This window comes from Dunckerocampus dactyliophorus, chromosome 10 (assembly GCF_027744805.1).
Source record: "Dunckerocampus dactyliophorus isolate RoL2022-P2 chromosome 10, RoL_Ddac_1.1, whole genome shotgun sequence".
In the NCBI taxonomy this organism is placed as follows: domain Eukaryota; kingdom Metazoa; phylum Chordata; class Actinopteri; order Syngnathiformes; family Syngnathidae; genus Dunckerocampus; species Dunckerocampus dactyliophorus.
In genome coordinates this window covers 8,745,069-8,763,048 of record NC_072828.1, presented here as the reverse complement: position 1 = coordinate 8,763,048, position 17,980 = coordinate 8,745,069, and the positions used below count along the sequence as shown (strand labels likewise).

Below are 17,980 nucleotides of genomic sequence, written 5' to 3'. Positions count from 1 at the left end.
TCTACGGGAGTTTGCATTCATGACTGAAGTGACCTGGAGCAATCGATTCATCTCACTTACTGCACCTACTGTGATGGGTTAAACCCACGACTCTTATGTAAAGCATACATGACAAAAAAAAAATCGTAATCTCATGCCTTCATTTTAAAGTCTAACTTTTGGGTAGGCCTGTCAGGATAATCCGTAAATCAATTAATCGCACGATAAATAAAAACAAAATAGATAATTTTGCATGCCTCAATAAATTGACATGTGTATGCGTGTTTTTTTTTCCCTCCTCTTTTTCATCGTGGGAACCATCAGGAGCAACACTATTTTAACTGTGAAGGTGTTAAACTACACAACCGGCCACACAACAAATGAGCTCAGCGCAGTCGGCTCAAGTAACCACTTCACACTTGGAGAGCAAAGCTGCACGGCTGAGAATCAGTTTTTTCCTCTTTCAGAAACCACACACACACAGGCACCATGAGAAACCACAGTCATGCACTCCACCCTGTTCTGCAAATGCACTGCTACATCAGAGGCAATTCTTTTGAATGTTTATCACAAATTGCAAAAAAGCGGTTCAGCCCGCTGACATAACATCAGGGTGCCCCAAAACATCAACTTGATATGCCTGTTGCTCTTGCACAAGACTGCCATGGCACACTGTGTGTGTATGTGTGTGTGTGTGTGTGTGTGTGTGTGTGAATGGACAACCACTACATTAAATGTACAAGATAGAAGATATATAAAAAAAAAAAAAAAACACTGTATGCACATGCTGCACCCAGCCTGCTGCTTGGCCTTCTCTGAACCACGCACACATGTAGAGAGAATACACACACGCGCACACAAGCGTGTATACACGCACACACAGAGGTAGCAGGAACTTGTTAGGGTGTGTCTGAAAGCAACAACCATTATCAAGTGTTACATCATAATGTGTTTTGGCCTTCTTCCACTTTCGGACGTAGCATCATCACTGTAACAGAGGCAGTACAAGTCGTCAAATTCCTGTGGAAGAGTATTTACTTCTTCTAAATAGACGAACAAAGACAGATTTGCAGTAAATAAATCGTTTCTGGACCAGTTAAGTGAAATTGGTTTCTCGCGGCACACTGGTTTGGAATCACTCATCTAATTATCTGATTGCGGGATGCTGTATGCAATTTCAAACGCACAATTGAGGCTGCGGTACTGTCCAAAAAGACACAGGTAGATAAATGTCAGGACATTGCCTGTGATGCTGCAGTTTTGCAGGATTTGTGTGAATGAGGCTCATGTAACAGACGCTGGCTACTGACACTCACCACTGGGGGGTTTTGGTCTTGGGGGAACCCCTTTCTTGGGTGGCAGGGCGGGTGTGTCGTTCTTTCTGATGAAGGGATCATCGACAAATGCAGCCTGGGCAGAAATAAAGGAGGATGTTGTGTTTATTAGTTGTAACAACACTGCTGTGAGCACCTGGCGCCGCTGTACCTTCTGGTAGTCTGGCTGCCAGCTGGCACGGCCTTCGAAAGGGTCTCGAGGCTTGGCCATGTGGCTGAAGTCTGCAAAGCCAGCTGAGCTGTTACTGCTGTTGAACGAGCTGCTGCCAAACGGATCCAAAGCGCCAAACAAGTCTGAAAGCGACAGCCAATGTAAAAGCTCTAAATGTGCCCGAAGTTCCTACTTGGAGGGAGGGGAGACTTCCTCCTACCTGCTCCTTTGGATTTGGGATTGCTTGAGGAGAACGGGTCACTGCTTGTGAATTGACTGATTTGCTGCTGGAGACGCCAGAAGAATAAAAACCCAAGTAAAAACAACTGTTGCACTTTTAAAGAATGTAAGCAAACATGACAACACTACTCGTTCGTCAAGTCCAACTGAAACAAAAGTCTGCATTCGCTTCCACATACAAATGTGGAAGTCTGAAGAGATTAAAAGATGATTGCTGAAATAAAACACAATGTCATCCGCCAATACGTGAGCGTCCTCACCTTGGAGGGTAACGTGGCACTCTTGCTGAAGGGGTCTGATGCTCCAAAGGGATCCATCTTTGTTGTCTTCTTGAAAAAATCTTCAGACGAAGCCTTGAATGGGTCTGATAGGTCTGTCTCTTTGAAGGGGTCACCCCCAAATGGATCTGCAAGAGCACAGTGGATGAGTGATTCACTCTTTATTCCTCACACATTTTTTTTTGCAACTTCTCCTCGAGCTTGTGTTGCTTATCCACATAATTCAAAGGTAGACGTTTGGAGACTCTAAATTGTCTTTAATGTTTGCAGAAACATGCATGTAGACTCTAAATCAGGGTAAAAAATAATAAAATTGACTGACACTAATTTGTAAATCACTTTTACTTAACGAGCTGCATCACAAACACACGCTGCCATTTTACTCAAGGACCCACGCTAGTTAGCATGACGGCCGACGCCTTCTCCTTACGCTCCCCGTGCCCCAACGAGTGTCGCTTCGCCGGCCAGGGCAATCCCACGATTATCACTCATCAGTTCCAGAGAGAAGCGATCGCATTTAACAAATGTTTTTTATTTTGACTTGTCTTCATTACGTGCATGAATGTACTATGCAATAGTACTCAATAAAAAAAGTCCCCCAAGACCTCCCAGGAACAGCAGAGACCACTGAAAGTTTCTTTAAAGCAGAACAACGAAGAGTCCAATAATAATGATAAGTGCATGATTTCTAATGTAAAAATAAATGTAAGCACATGGCCCTGAACATGGTGCATGTGTGAATAATAGTAAAGAATAAAAGGAAGAAAGCAAGAGGGTCTTCTTGCCACCTATACCACATTTCAGCATGTTAAATGAATTAAATTATGTAGAATATCATAGTGGCCCTAGTTTGGACACCCCAACTCGAAACTGTTCAAAGGTGTGAATGTGTCTATGCGTAAATCCTGTAACTGACAGGTGCTCAGCCCTGATAGACTGCAGCTTCCTTGTTCTGAGAAGGTGATGGTAAAGAAAACTCCAAAGAGGCTACATTTGAACTGACCCAGAAAGTCAATATGGACAACATCACAGTAGCTGCAACACAATACAAGTCTATAAGCACACGTAAAGCGTGAGTGGTGTGCCGCAACGCAACCACAGTTTGGGCGGGACGTTCACTACTGTGTGAACTGTCTCATTGCCATCACTCAACTCTCCATCTAGAGCACAGGGAAGTGAAACTCCACAATATGGCTCGCTGCAGCAGCAGGAGGAAGTGGGCCTGAGGCTTCTGTGATGAAGGACAATGGAGGCACCACAAGCACAACTTTAACCAAAAACATTCTACCCACAGTGACCAGACTGTCAAACGTGCTAGAAACAAGATCTAGGAACATGTTATCCTAAAGACAATAAGATATACAACACTGTTTCTTGGTCTGTTTCTTGCTGAGTAAGTACCTGCAGGTGCTGCTGGCGGCTTTGCAAAGGGGTCATTTTGGAAAGGGTCACCTTCAGAAGGAGTCACAGGGAGAAGAGAGGAGAAAGACAGCAACAAAAAGCTTGTGAGCTGTACAGAAGAAATGAAACTAACCATGCTAAGAGTAGAACGCTAAACAATCAGTAGGGAGAGGAGAAAATTGGAGAACCTTTGAAAGGGTCGGTCCTGAAAGGGTCTTCCGAGTGGAAAGGGTCAGTGTGAAGTTCTTGAGACTGGCTATTGAACACCAAGGGCTTCACTTTGAACGGATCCTCCTGCATGAGGAAACAGACTTATTATGTTTACATTCGACTGTGCACACACTATAGAACATGTGGGTTCATCCCTGACCTGGGAAGCTGTCCCCATGGATGGGAAGGTTCCGTTTTCTCGATCGCTGAAGCCTTCACTCATGTCCGCCAGGTTGGTCATGCTCCCCCCGTGGGTTCCATTCAGGGTGCTGTTGTATTGTTCGATGCTTTTTGAGACTTCCTGTTGGCTGTCCTGGATTTGGGACAACTTACTGCGTGCCTGTAGAACACACACACACAGGTTGTTGTCCTGGCACAGTGTCTACAAAGATGGTGCAATGGCGCCCCCTGGCTTCCAACCTGGTTGATCTCATCCTGCGTGGCCTTCAGGGACTTGATGATGGTCTCCAGTTGGATCTTGCCCGCCGCCAGACTCTGCTCCAGCTGGTCCTCCTCCTGCTGGAGCCGGCCCAGGTCAGCCTTGGCCCGGCTCAGCTCCTCCTCCTGGTTCTGCAGGTCCGACTCCTGAGAGTGGATTTGACTCTGGAGTGTTGAGATCTGGAAGTTCCAAGTAGGCAACAGAAAAGAAGAAAGGAATTCCCATTGACATCATCTGGTAGTGGTTGTGTCAGGGTATATCAAAAACTAAAATAAAGTTGGGCCCTAAATTCTAAAATCACAGCATCAACCTAAACAAGTGTGGAGACTTTTCCACAACATCCAGATTTCCGGTGGCCCTCATTCCTCACCATTTGAGACTCCTCCTGACATTTTATCCGGACTTCATTCAGCATGTCCTCTAGTTTATGTTTCTGTTGGTCCATCTCCTCCAGGCGGTCCTGGGCGTCCTGTTTCTGTGCCTCTAGCTCCTGCAGGCAGGCCGTCTCTCGGTCAAGCTCGTTCTGCATCTCCTAAAGAGACATGAAGACAAACAAGTCACTCTGAGGAAATTGAAGACTATTAACCCTTTCGAGTTTTTTCAAGAAAATATTCAGTTTTGATAGATTTGATTACTATTTAACCATAGAGGTGTTTTGACTGGCCATGTTGCACGCACCATACGTCGTTTTTTAGGAGAAACATGAAAAACATTTTTAGACAAAATTGAAACTAAAATGAGGCTGAGATGAGAATTTCAAATTTGCCTTCTGAGCTGTCGAAGAGCAAGCTTTCATCAGTAAAATGTTCCTCTGGGATGTCCCCACCTGCGACCTAGAACATGGTGAAGCTCCAAAATGTTCTGCTTTGTGGACTGTCGTCGCAGGCGGACTAGCTGGCACCAGCAGCCGTGAGCTCCCATGCACGCAGCGCTTCAAACTCTTTAAACTCCTTAACATTGCATACAGTGGCAGTTCTAGCTATGGGCCACATGGACAATTGCCCATGGCGGCATTCTCTAGGGGGCGCCACGAGGGTGGAAAGAACAAAAAATCCTATTTACTAATGCTCAGCACTCATCATATCCTCATCAAGTCAGCACATATGTGTGGCAGATGGACGCCCTCTGCAGGCGTGATACTCGCGCTCGCAACTCCTAGCAACTCGCTGCTCAAACGTGATGAAATGTCCACCACCCGATGTGGATCAAACCAAAGGAGCAGTGCGGTTAATTACAAGGTCAAACATTTTAATTACAATGGTAATTGCTAAAAAACAAAACATATATAATAATTTTAATATTATATCGGATTAATCATATCGGCGACGAACATGTTATTTCACTGCAAAAATGTGGGTTTGGGGGCGGCACAGCTTCGGTCCGCCAAGGGCGTCATTCAAGCCAGAACCGCCACTGATTGCATAGGAACACACCCACAAGTGTTGCTCATTTTAAAGTTACAGATGTCCGTCCTCTTCTGGTCTAAAATAGTAACTACATAAGGCATTATATTTGTCTCTATGGAGTGTTCAGCAGTTACTGGTCGCAATTTTGCAACTTTGGCGCTTAAAGGGTTAAATTACGTGTGTGAAGGTAGCAAAAATGAAAGATGACACTGACCTGCACCTCAGCACTCTTATGCCTGATGACCTCTTCTGTCTCCCTGATGTCCTGCTCCAGAGTGTACTTCTCCCTGACACACACAAAGACACGGAAAATTGAAATGAAAGAAAAATCTGCAAAGACAAATGTTTAATAAAGCTGAAATAAGAAGCACTCGCAGCAACTCACAGCTTTTCTGGCCCTCCACTGCACTTCTCAAATACTGTATAACAGATATAACGTTGCTGTTGTGTTTTTTTTGTTGCACTGTGAAAAATGTCTTTCTCCATATTTCTCTCAACATCAACTTCAAATTGTCAGCTTGTACATGCCAGTGCATTTCCAGGTGCTTTTCCCAGAAACACTTGTTTGGCGTTTCTGACCTCCAAAAGTGAACTGATCTATTGGAATGCTATCAACATTAGCATGAAGTAAGTGCAGGTAAGCAATGCCCAAGTCAAACGGAATTGGCTCTTGCACATTATTACGGTGCATCCGGAAAGTATTCACATTGCTTCACTTTTTCCACATTTTGTTATCCAAAATGGAATCAATTCTTTTTTCTCCTCAGAATTCCACACCACATAATGACAGCATAATTTTTTTTTAATCCATCCATCCATAGTTTGCAAATGGCAAAAGTCATTATATATATATATATATATATTAATTTGCAAAAGATGGAGGCCATGGTGCTCATTGGGACCTTCAAGTCAGCATAATTTTTTTCTGAACCCTTCCCCAGATATGTGCCTGTCTCAGATGCCTACAGACAATTCTTAAACTTCATGCTTGGTTTGTTCTGACATGCACTGTGAACTGTGGGACCTTATATAGACAAGTGTGCCTTTCCAAATCATGTCCAAACAACTGAATTTATAACATGTGGACTTCAGTTCAGTTGTAATAACATTTCAAGGATGTGAAGGATTGTGATGTGAAGATTTTGTTTTCAATATGTATTGCAAACATGACAAACAAACTTTTATCATGTTGTCATTATGGGCTGTTGTGTGGACAATTTTGACAAAAAAAATAATTTATTCCACTTTGAAATAAAGCTGCAACTTAACAAAATGTGGAAAAATTGAAGCACTGTGAATACTTTCCAAATGCACGGTGTCTGTATATTACTGATTTATATGTGAGTGTTTTTTTGGCCAATTCTATTTTAACTCTGTACACGCCCACTCGCCATCGCTCCAAGTCATGATTGCATGTATTTTACTGAAAACAGTGTGTGTGAATGCCAGTCTAGGCTCAGTGGGTGCCTTGTGCGATTACCTGATAGTATTCCACTGGGTAAATGCAAGAGTGCTGACGCAGCATATGGAGAGAATAAGTGATGAGCAAACAAAATACACACACATTAAAGTAGCCGTGTGTGTCTGTGTGCGGTTGGTGGGTGATGAACGCATGTGAGGTAGGAGGCAGCATGATGAGGGAAAGCATTCTGGTTCGTTTACTAACTTGACTGTTACTGTGTCATGCTCACACTGTTAGTTTGTTGATTTTTTTTACACTCACTTCTTTTAAAGTTTACTACTTTTACTGCACTGAACAAAGTCTGCTGGGGTTGGGGGCGGTTTGCGGTGACGTGGGCGGAGAGATGGGATTATTATTCAGGGAGATCAGTTCAGGGTGGTGTTAATAACAAGTGAATTGATGTTTTAAGCACAGGACGTCACATTCATCACACAGTGAATCAACATTACACCCTGAAATGGAATATTTAACCAGCATCAGTGATGACAATGTGGTTACCTCTGCAGCTGGGCTATCTCCTGGCTGATGTCGTCCAGCTCCTTGATGCCCGTAAATTCGCCGGAACCCACCGAGCTGGAACTGTCCTGTGCAGAGCGACACACGACACAAACTTATCAGTGAGCTGGGATGGGGACAAGCAGGTTGATCAGCCCGATGGAAGGCAAGTACAGGGAAAGCCCCCGGGGCCATAAAAGGAAGAGCACAGAGGACTGGAGATGAGGGTTGGGGGGCATCACCACCAATGCCAAATTGCCAAGACAGAGAAACACTCTGAGGGGGGGAGGAAGAACCAAACAGATGACTTTGACAATATTCAAAAGCTTCCAAGTGCTTGGTGTTTAATGAAGATAACCTAATTAAATATCAGCTGCTCGTGTGGTTGCAACTGGTTTGACTCATTGAGCTGTGTCCCAATGGAGGAGCTTCACCCTTCCAAGTTTATCTTCGTTCAAGGTACGTAACTTCATAACACAGGCGCAATGCCAAGGCTAATTAAAGTGCGACCTTCTTTTGCTGGTTTCCCCTATATGGGAACATGTATTCCAAGATTCGTTATGCACCGCTGCTCTAACACCATGTTAAACTGTGGTGGGATCTTAAAACCTAACATTTGTGTTCAAGTATGTCATGTTAGCATTACTTATAGGTAAGAGTGAGAACATGTGATGCAGCCTGAGTAGGCACCTCCTCTGAAGTGTGCAGACCCTCAGCTGGGACACAGCTGTTGTAGAGGAGACCTGCTCGATTTCTTTCCTCCACAGATGTTGAATCTCTTGGTCGGGATAAGACACTAGCCTCTTTTACACACTGACCGCGCAGCTTCACCGCTTAAGCACACACCATCTCACTGCCCCACTGTCTTCCTTATCAACGCTGTCTGCAGTTTGAGTGTGTCACTCTGGCTCTCACACAAGCATGCATTGTTACTCTTAGGTCAAAATTGACTTATTTTATAACACTAGATGACTGTAATAATAGTCATCAAAGCTTAGGAGGATGCTTATGACAGTAATGATGTATTAATACAGGTTTTTAAAAACCTTGATACTACTATGACGACGACGATGTAACTGATCTCATAAACCTGATACTAAAATGACACGTGTGATACTTATGTCACAAGCACGATATGAAGATAGTAGTTGGAACTAACTAACCTGACAAGCACCTGAAAATAGTTGAGGGGTGAAATAAACTACAGAAAATCTACTGAAGCGTCCTTCACATTATCATCCTTTTCAAGTTCAGGCACACTAATGCACAAAACAACTTGACAATAACGACTACCGCGACATCCAGCCGCATTTGTCTGTCTCCTGCTGTCTATGAAGGACAGCGAGGCGATGGAGGCAACACGCTGCAAACCTGAAACGGCTACGTAAAAGTGGCTAGTGTCACTCCAATGAGTTGCAACGGAAAAAGACATGTTCTGCAAATGCTTTCTGGTGATTTGGACTGAAAGCATTTAGGAGTGGAGGCCCTGAGCGGTCCAGTGTTACCTACCCACAACTTGAACATTATGGCCTGAGTGGAAGAGGAGCGGAAGAGCAGAAGCATTAGTAGCAGAAGAGAACAGCAGCAGCTCACACGTCGGTCTAGCTCACTGCTGAAGTGTGCAGCCTATATCGACACCTCCATGTCCTAACATGCTGAAAATGGGACACTTACCCTTCTCATTTCAGACAGTGCAGCTATCTCTGATCCCACGGGCGTCATGTACCCCGACATACTCTGTCGTAAAATAAAGTAGTATTATACATTCGGGGTCAGGACAGACTATTGATTCACAAAGGTGTGTCCCATTACATTTGTCCATATCATGTATGTAATAACATGCATGTGACCTACTGGGACTGGAGTTCCTCTCTCAGAAGGTGGTATCATGTCAGCCGGCAGAGCCTGAGGTGGGTCCACACCCTTGCTGACCTTCTGCTGGATGAGATGCATGGCAAGGGAGAACTGCTCCCTGGTCAGCTTGCCCATCTGTCTGGTGTCGGCCAGAGCCCTGCAATTGGGATTGACACCCAAATTCTTCTGTTACATCACTTGTTCCGAACTAAATGATCAGTAATTAGTAGGGGTGCCACAATACACTCCGCTCACAAGACGAGACAATACACAATATTGGGTTCATAAGACCAAGACGAGGCGATATTTTAACATTACTTTGAAGAAACCTACAATGACAAAATACAGGACTGGACAACAGACTTTTTTTTTTTTTTTTCAGTGAGTCACAAAACAATAAAAGTACATTTAGACATATTTAGACACATTTGCATACATGATTTGCATACATGATTTAAGCATGATGTTTTTAACGGCTAAATGTTTTTCTACAAATTGAAACAAGCAAAAATGATAACATTTTTCAATTATGACAGCAGTTTGAGCTGCTACTACTAATCATTTATGTTGATGTGTAGTTATGTAAAGACACATGGAAAATCGATTGCAGGTGGTACCTGGTTAGCTTTATGTATAGACTAAAAGAAATATAGTTCCTGAGATGTCTAGTATGGTGGTGTAAACCAAACTACATTGCAAAGTGGAAAGAGGGGGGAAAACTGTGGAGAATAACCACTGCAAAATGTTATTGGAGATCGTGAGAAATACAAAGAGATACAAAGAGATCAAAAATCTAATTGGCCAAATTACAAGGTTCACACTGGATTTGTGGTTTGACATAGTAAAAAAAAACAAAAAACAAGAAAGGACCAAACTATTAAGGTGGATAGCATAAACATAGTAGTCTCAAACCAGCCAAATATGATTCGAACGGCGGATAACCAAGGGAATCACAGAGTGGTGTCTGTTGCTGAAGGAGGGGCAGCTGGAGAGTTTCCAAAACTTAAAAGACAAATAAAACCTCAATAAGATTGAATTTTATAGCTATTTACAACTCGGGGACGATTATATGAAGGAGATCAAGGTGGACAAATGGTGTGATTCGAATCATATTGAAAACATAAAAAGAAGCCGGAATCAGAAGTATATCTGAAAGTATATAGAACACTAATATCTAATAGGTACTGAATTAAGTATATAAAAGAAAATGGGAAACCGAATTTAAAATCAAAATCACCAATGAAGAATGGCTAAACATGTTAAAAATGCATAATATATCCACCAGTTCGCAGGAGGGAGTTCCCCTGGACGAATATCATACGTTTTTTTGTCACAGCAATGGTCAAGCGCTAACAATTACATAAAACAAAGCCATGTTGCAGGGGGTGTGGATCAGTGGATGCAGATCACTCACGTATCTTTTGGAAATGTGATAAGATAATGCAATTTTGGAAAATGCTGAATGGTGTGCTAATGGGAATATTTGGATATAAGTTTGCCATGTCTTGCATTATTATATATTTAGGAAACCTATGTGAAGAAAATGTACATGTGAAGGACAGATATTTGGAAAAGACACTTTTGGCAGCGGGCAAAAAAGCCATAACAAGGAAATGGGGAAAGGACGATGCCTCTACACAGGATCAGTGGACTGCAATAGTGGAGGAAATCTACATAACAGAAAGGCTGATGCATCGCCTATGGCTGCAGGAGGCCCAATTCAAGGACAAATGGACTAGATGGACAATATTTATATATTATATAATATAATATCTAATCAGCAACAAAACATGTAACAAAAACTGGAACTGAGAAATGAAAATGAAACTACTGATATGCTACTGAGAAAAGAACTCCCGTGTTGGCACTTTTTGTTTTCTTAGTGTATTTGATAAAAATATGTTCAATAAAATATATGTGACAAAAAAGAACTACAGTTCCCATGATGCCTAGATTGCTGAAAAAGGAAGTAGTTAAATGGATGCTACTATCACATGTTTTGATAGTTTTGCAGCGATCGTGTTTTGAAAGTACAGTCAAACTTGTCTATAGCGGCCACTAGAGGGAGTCTGCAAAAGTGGCTGCTATAAACAGGTGGCCTCTATAGACAGGTTGGCGTCCAGTTTGAATGTTGACCAGGAGAGGAAAAAAAAGGAAAAAAAAGGGAAAAATAATAATAATAATAATAATGTTGACCAGTAGAGGGCACTGCGGACTGCTGATAAAAGTTGTATAGCACTACTAGGCTTGTTATTATCATGGTTCATGGTTTTAATCCTGAACATGCATGAGTCAAACAGTAGCACATCACATAGTACAATTCACAATTTTGCATGTCCAAAAAGGAGTAGGAAGAAGCAAAGCTTATTTAATCCTACCCCTCATCAGTTTCACATCAGTTGCAATACATTTATTCACCTCTTGTTCTTCCAAGTGTACTTTGTAGGTCTACATGACAATGTAGTGCAATCATAGCCAAGGTTTTTACTTACTAAAAAGGAAGCTAGAGGCTTAATAATAACTGATAACTGATAAAATACTTCAGTTAAGTATAACCGAACTCAGTTTTGCTCCCGCTGCCGCATGCATGCTAGCATTTTTTTTTTTTTTATTGTAGCGTCGCTGGGAGCACGTCCTGTTCCCAGCCTACTTTGCGGTAATGTTTTGGTGCAAATGCTCTTAAAGTTACATGTTTGACTTTGGCTTTTTTATGTGGAACAACTGACAGTTTGTGTGGATCTTGTGAATGATTGTGACTGAGCTAGGACTCAGTAATTAAAGTCTACACACGACGCCTTCATTGATTGAAAAACAAAACTTTTTCGTGCATGAAGCTTCTACTTGAGTTGGTAATTTGGCTGCTATATGCAGTCAGATATTGACCAAGGGAGACAAAATGGGTGGCTGCTGGCTACGTTGGACAGGTGACTGCTATACACAGGGTCTATAACATGTAAATTTGCTGGGGGGGGATTTTTCAGTGGCTGCTATAGGCAGGTGGCCCTTCTATAAAGGTGGCCGCTAAGACAGGTTTGACTGTAACTTTGATCAAATGTAGAATAACTACAGCTTCTGCTTAGACATTAACACGGTGGCAGCTGTTCAACTCTGACGGAAAAAAACAGCCACACGTCACGAGCAAGTGATACTGCAAACACCAAGGTAGATTGGATTGCAAGGTTTACAGTGTGTGTAAAGCACTTAATGTGCCGTTCCAATCCTGCCTCTTGCGCTACTACTTCCATATGTTGTGTATTATCATTCACAGTAGCGATGCCATAGTTCACAGTTCAGCAGCTTCTGGCTGCCCTGTTCTTGCGAGATAGCTTTTCTCTAAACAAGAAATATAATCATGGTCTAATCTTGTGAGATCTCCTGACACCCCTAGTAATTAGCGAGCTAGGCTAACCTACCAAATGTGTGCGAGTACACCCTGGGAGAGCCCAGACTGCATGAAGATCTCCTTCACCTCCAGCCCACTCACAAAACCATCCAGGTCGGCGTCTGTCTTCAGGAAGATGTCGTCATAGCGACCACGGTCTGACACCGGGACCACCCAGTTGACAGAATGCTAGTCAACAAGAGAATAGAGATTGGACATGGGATGGTTTGAAGGTGCCAGCGCGCTGACCTGAGACCATTATACCTGTCCAGACTTCAGAGTGTGTTTGGGGGACAGGCTGCCTGTGCTGTTCAGGGAGTTCATGCTGCCGTGCGATGGTGTGGAGCGCAGGGAATCTTTGGGTGGTGGGGGGCTTGCGGGCAGCGCGGGCACTGCACCGCCCACTGAGCCCAGACTTTTCTTCCTCTTGGACAGGGGGATGAGGGTGGAGGGCAGGTGGGCCGGAACAGGCTCCTTCTCCAAGGCCCGGTACACAAGGTGCATGGCCTGCAAGACCCAGACACATAACGGCTTGTCAAAATCCTGGAAGTTGGCTACGCAAGATCTGGACTTATTGATGCCAACTGGACCCACTGTTGCTGTAAATGTGGAGTAACTGTTTGTGCCTCAGTGTTTCCCATACATTCATTTACTTGAAACAGCCCACCAGATCTAAAATTGGACCACCACAAATAAATTTCAGCGCTCCCTGTAAAAAAACACAGTAATGCAGTGGTTGTCAAATATTTTCTGTCCTTCCCCAGCTGGAGGACAGAAATGTTTTCGTTCCGTATTGATAAACTGATAATATTATCTGTAGTGTACAGACTGAACTCGAAAATGAAACTAGTGAATTGCAACAAAATGGAGAGCAGTGAGCAGTGAAGCATATAAGCGTATTCAAGAGTCAAATTGCATGCTGAGTACGACACATTCACACACGTTGGCAGGTCTGCACTAATATTGAAAGTCGTCCCAGCCTCTCACGTCCCCCCTGACAGTTCACCGCCCCCCGCCCTCACCTCATACACACCCGGTCTAAGAAGACGTGCAGGAGGGATCAGTGTTACCAACTTAGCGACTTATATTTTGTGAGTATTCAGGACCCTCTAGATTGTTTTTCCAAAACAAAAGCGACAAATCTAACGTCTTTTTCTGCATTTACTGGAGACTATCATGAAAGCTTGCATGGCTCGTCTCAACTAGCAGCTTGTACCAATGGCCAATTATCCAGCCCACCACGCAACCCACAGCCACAAATAGATTGCAGTTCTGTGGGAAACACTGTGCTACTTTGTAAAGATGCAATCTCAACCGGCCACTTCATTAGGTACACATTCTAAAGAGAGCCAGTGCAAACAAACAGAAGCTCTTCTAGTGAAGAACTTTTCTCACCTAACTCTGTAGATTGTGCAGGTGTACCAAATGTTGTGGACGTGATAGTGTGTTTATTTGTCAACTTAATGCAGCAATAAACTACAGAAGATGACAACGCTCACCACGGCAAACTCATCTTTGTCCAGATGGCCGTCTTTGTCGATGTCGCTCAGGTCCCAAACCTGCCGGCAACAGAGAAGAAATAGGAGGATTTGAGCTCTGATGAGGACGCCACAAACAAGTGCAAGTGCTATCCAAACCTTCCCAAGGATGTCCAGAGGCAGCTTTGAGTTGATCAGGACGGGTCGCACCTTCTCTCCTGACAGCAGGCCGTTGACCGGCGACAAACTTTCAAAAATCCCATCAAATTTGTTCTTCTCCTCTGGCTGAAAAAAAACATGTGTTTTCTCATAAACAAAGCAACAAAAACACACTCAGCTGTGTGCATATGTGTGTGCTTGTACCCTAACGGCCCAGTGCGGTTCAACTGAGGTGCTGAGAGAAGGACTGCTGGTGTCCTTCTGTAACAACAACAAAACAACACAGTTTTCTTGCCAGGAGAAGCAAAAAAAAAAAAAAATGTTAAAGATGAACCACAGAGTTGGACTCACAAACTTGGGGGGCGCGACAGTGAGGCTGAGGCTGGACAGACTGATGTCATGGCCGCTCTGCGCGCACGCCACCAGCCTCAGAGCCACGTAAAAGCCCTTGGAGGGAAAGACGTCAGTGTTACCATGCAAGCTGACAACATGGCTGTGGGCAGTCGAATACTTATTTTCCCCACTTCTTCAAAATACTGTTTCCTACCTGCTTGTCTAGGTAGCCTTTTCCATCCGGGTCAGCCAAATCCCAAATCTGAAACAAAACAATCATGTCTTTGAATAGCTATTACACGCAGAGAATACACTATATGTGCACATTGTGGTTCATTTGATTCATTCTCTTATGTTATTTAAATGAGCTGACAAATCTATTACAAACAGCTTGCTGTATGATAAAGCACAATGACAAACATATTGTTAAATGAATACTTCTCTGACATGAGCATGATAATGAGCATTATCATCTTGAATTCTTGACTGGATCACCTAATAAAGTGGCCAGTGAATGTGTAAAATATTTTTAACCTTTTGTAACGTCATCCCTAAGTGAGAAGCAACACAATTAATGACATAAGCTTCTTGGAAATAAACTCAATTATGTGATCACATGATGTCACCATTTCCTGCTCAAGGCTTTTAATAATTTCCTCTGGGAGGATGTCTTAGGGTGTGCGTGCATGCGTGTGCGTGTGCGGTTAAGTAAGGTGTTCTTGTGCTGGCTAATGGACCTAGCTGTCATTTCCTCTAGGTCATGAGCATTTTATTGCTCAATTATCATGTCTGCCCTCCAATACATGTTTTGATTGATATTTAACTCATTTTTCATTGAGCTAGCACCATACTGAGAGCTGTTTCTGATATTTGGACCATCTCCTGTAGCTAAATGAGGGAATCAAAATATTAGAAATATCCATCTTTGTGTGCATGATTGTATCATTGTTTCATTACAACACAACAACACGTGCACTACCATAGGATCCGTGCCTTGACTCCTGTTAGTTAATTTTTCACTTAACAGAAATACTGCATATACTTTTTGGCACAAAAAGGGGACATCGGCAACAACAACACGGTACGTTACATGCGTCTACCTTTCCCAGTGTGAGGTCTGGAAGTCCTGACTTTTTCAAGAAGAGCGCAGCTTCTGTTGGTCCCACTCTCCCAGTGTTCCCTGGATCGACCTTGAACACAAAAAAATAACACACACACACAAACTGGTTGCATAACTACATTAGTAATAACAATGATAATAATTCATGTCCAGTAATTATGTCTAGTAATCAACTTACCTGTCTGTAAAAGTTTTCAAAGACAGGGCTCCCACTTGACATCTGTATTAGACAGTAGCAGAGGTTGGAAATCAAGGGCATTAGGGAAAAATATATAGCACTATGAAATGGCAGTAATATATAGTGCATTACATTATGGGTGCATTCATACTGATGGAGACCAAAAATAAAAAAACAACAACTTGGTCGTCACTTCACTATAGTGCGGTCTGGTTTGTGTTGACACTTGTATTTTTATTAGCGGACCAAACAATGCTCCCATTTAAACAAATGCATAAAGTCGATTGGACAGCGTAAGTGATGTATACATTTTCCGACAACTTAATGCTCACAAAATAACACCATGTCGTGCGGATGTTGCACACTTTCCTTTCTGTGGCCGATTTTTTTACCAGCTGGGACGTAACAAAGAGTATAGAAATTGCATAAAGACGTCAAACAGGGTCCCGGAGATGTGATGCAAGCAGACGGCGTTTCTGACTACTTCACCAAAATGTAATGACCAACACAACCCTTTGTTGAAAAGAACCAAGCAGGTTTAACTACTGTATTTACACCTCAAGGCTTACATTTAACTGTTATTTTGATTATTTTCACTCACTTTCTGCTGGGCTTTGCAATGCATCACCTGGTTTCGCTAGAATTTGGTGACATCATATCCGTTGTTTTGGTCTGCTGGTGCAGTTGGCTTTCACACTTGACTCAGCCAGGATGAGTCCACTCGCCAGTGTTTGGTCCCCACCTTTTGATCAAACGAACCATACTAGCAGAGCAAAAGGACTAGAGTCGGTTTTAACTGAACCAAAAATGACATGTTTGAAAGCATCGAGAGACGGGTCTTGGTCTGCCTGCCACAGATTCGCTGAAGTCTTCTTGCAGCACATACAGTCAAACTTGTCTAGAGCGGCCACTAGAGGGAGTCTGCAAAAGTGGCCGTTATAGACAGGTGGCCTCTATAGACAGGTTGGCGTCCAGTTTGAATGTTGACCAGTAGAGGAAAAAAAAACAAAAAAAGGGAAAAAATAATAATAATGTTGACCAGTAGAGGACACTGCGGACTACGGATAAAAGTTGTACAGCACTACCAGGCTTGTTATTATCATGGTTCATGGTTTTAATTCATCCTGAACATGCATATGAGTCAAACAGTAGCACATCACATAGTACAATTCACAATTTTGCATGTCCAAAAAGGAGTAGGAAGAAGCAAAGCTTATTTAATCCTACCCCCTCATCAGTTTCACATCAGTTGCAATACATTTATTCACCTCTTGTTTTTCCAAGTGTACTTTGTAGGTCTACATGACAATGTAGTGCAAACATAGCCAAGGTTTTTACTTACTAAAAGGAAGCTAGAGGCTTAATAATAACTGATAGAATATATCCACGACCCACAGAACAAAGCTGTGCTCGTAATGTCTTACGCTTGTTTTTTTATATTTTACTTTTTATACGGCAGTGTCATTACAGCTTTAGTTCATCAGGAAGTAACGGGAAGTGACGGTGGGCGTCCCGAGCAGGAGAGCTAGGCTCAGTGCTAGCTGTGAGTTTCGAGAGAGTTTGGAAGTGTGTTTATGTTGGCGTAGATGTAAAGTCCTGCAGTGTTCTCTGCTGTTAATAAAGCGATTAAAGTGCATCGGCGACGTGAGTCTCTCCTTCCCCACAACAAGCGGCATTACAGTATTGACACACATTGTGCACATTGTCTCACACCAGGAAATAAACGGTGTCACTTGTTACAGGCATTGCCTGGACAGCTATGTAGTGGGGCTTGTTTAACCTTTGGGTTGTGGGCAAGCAGGAAGGAGAGACGAGACGTGTGTGTGTGTGTGCTCTCTGGTGGCCGCGTTCAATAAATAAAGTTGGCAGAAGCAACAGGAGAAGTTTCCTTCTTTGCTTCGGAGCTGAATAACACTGACAAGTTAACAGACTAGTAGCGAACGGAAAAGAAGACGACTTTTTTTGTGTCGAATACAGAAGATGAGGACTTTGATTGATTTGTGGATGAGGATTGATCAAAAATAACGTGAGTACATTCTAAAATACTTAAATTAAGTACAACCGAACTCAGTTTTGCTCCC

At 42.9% G+C, this 17,980-nt stretch overlaps 1 protein-coding gene across 9 annotated transcripts in view; it reads right to left on the bottom strand.

Moving 5' to 3' along the window:
* The window catches only part of eps15l1a (epidermal growth factor receptor pathway substrate 15-like 1a), a 31,669-nt gene that overhangs the window by 7,172 nt on the left and 6,517 nt on the right, over nucleotides 1-17,980 (bottom strand). For 3 of the 9 annotated variants that reach the window (XM_054789529.1, XM_054789530.1, XM_054789536.1), the window contains exons 2-25: nucleotides 15,900-15,941; nucleotides 15,702-15,791; nucleotides 14,816-14,863; nucleotides 14,620-14,715; nucleotides 14,473-14,529; nucleotides 14,269-14,394; nucleotides 14,131-14,190; nucleotides 12,896-13,138; nucleotides 12,663-12,820; nucleotides 9,250-9,406; nucleotides 9,070-9,132; nucleotides 8,905-8,925; nucleotides 7,399-7,484; nucleotides 6,919-6,951; nucleotides 5,653-5,725; nucleotides 4,403-4,564; nucleotides 4,014-4,211; nucleotides 3,754-3,933; nucleotides 3,572-3,677; nucleotides 3,384-3,434; nucleotides 1,965-2,110; nucleotides 1,685-1,751; nucleotides 1,465-1,607; nucleotides 1,296-1,389 (exon numbers count right to left, since the gene is read on the bottom strand). In XM_054789529.1, the coding sequence (XP_054645504.1) occupies nucleotides 1,296-1,389; nucleotides 1,465-1,607; nucleotides 1,685-1,751; nucleotides 1,965-2,110; nucleotides 3,384-3,434; nucleotides 3,572-3,677; nucleotides 3,754-3,933; nucleotides 4,014-4,211; nucleotides 4,403-4,564; nucleotides 5,653-5,725; nucleotides 6,919-6,951; nucleotides 7,399-7,484; nucleotides 8,905-8,925; nucleotides 9,070-9,132; nucleotides 9,250-9,406; nucleotides 12,663-12,820; nucleotides 12,896-13,138; nucleotides 14,131-14,190; nucleotides 14,269-14,394; nucleotides 14,473-14,529; nucleotides 14,620-14,715; nucleotides 14,816-14,863; nucleotides 15,702-15,791; nucleotides 15,900-15,941 (2,500 nt within the window). Of the gene's footprint in view, nucleotides 1-1,295; nucleotides 1,390-1,464; nucleotides 1,608-1,684; nucleotides 1,752-1,964; nucleotides 2,111-3,383; nucleotides 3,435-3,571; nucleotides 3,678-3,753; nucleotides 3,934-4,013; nucleotides 4,212-4,402; nucleotides 4,565-5,652; nucleotides 5,726-6,918; nucleotides 6,952-7,398; nucleotides 7,485-8,904; nucleotides 8,926-9,069; nucleotides 9,133-9,249; nucleotides 9,407-12,662; nucleotides 12,821-12,895; nucleotides 13,139-14,130; nucleotides 14,191-14,268; nucleotides 14,395-14,472; nucleotides 14,530-14,619; nucleotides 14,716-14,815; nucleotides 14,864-15,701; nucleotides 15,792-15,899; nucleotides 15,942-16,500; nucleotides 16,628-17,980 lie in introns of those variants that run through there. The other 6 variants (XM_054789532.1, XM_054789534.1, XM_054789531.1 and 3 more) reach the window with 5 other exon arrangements.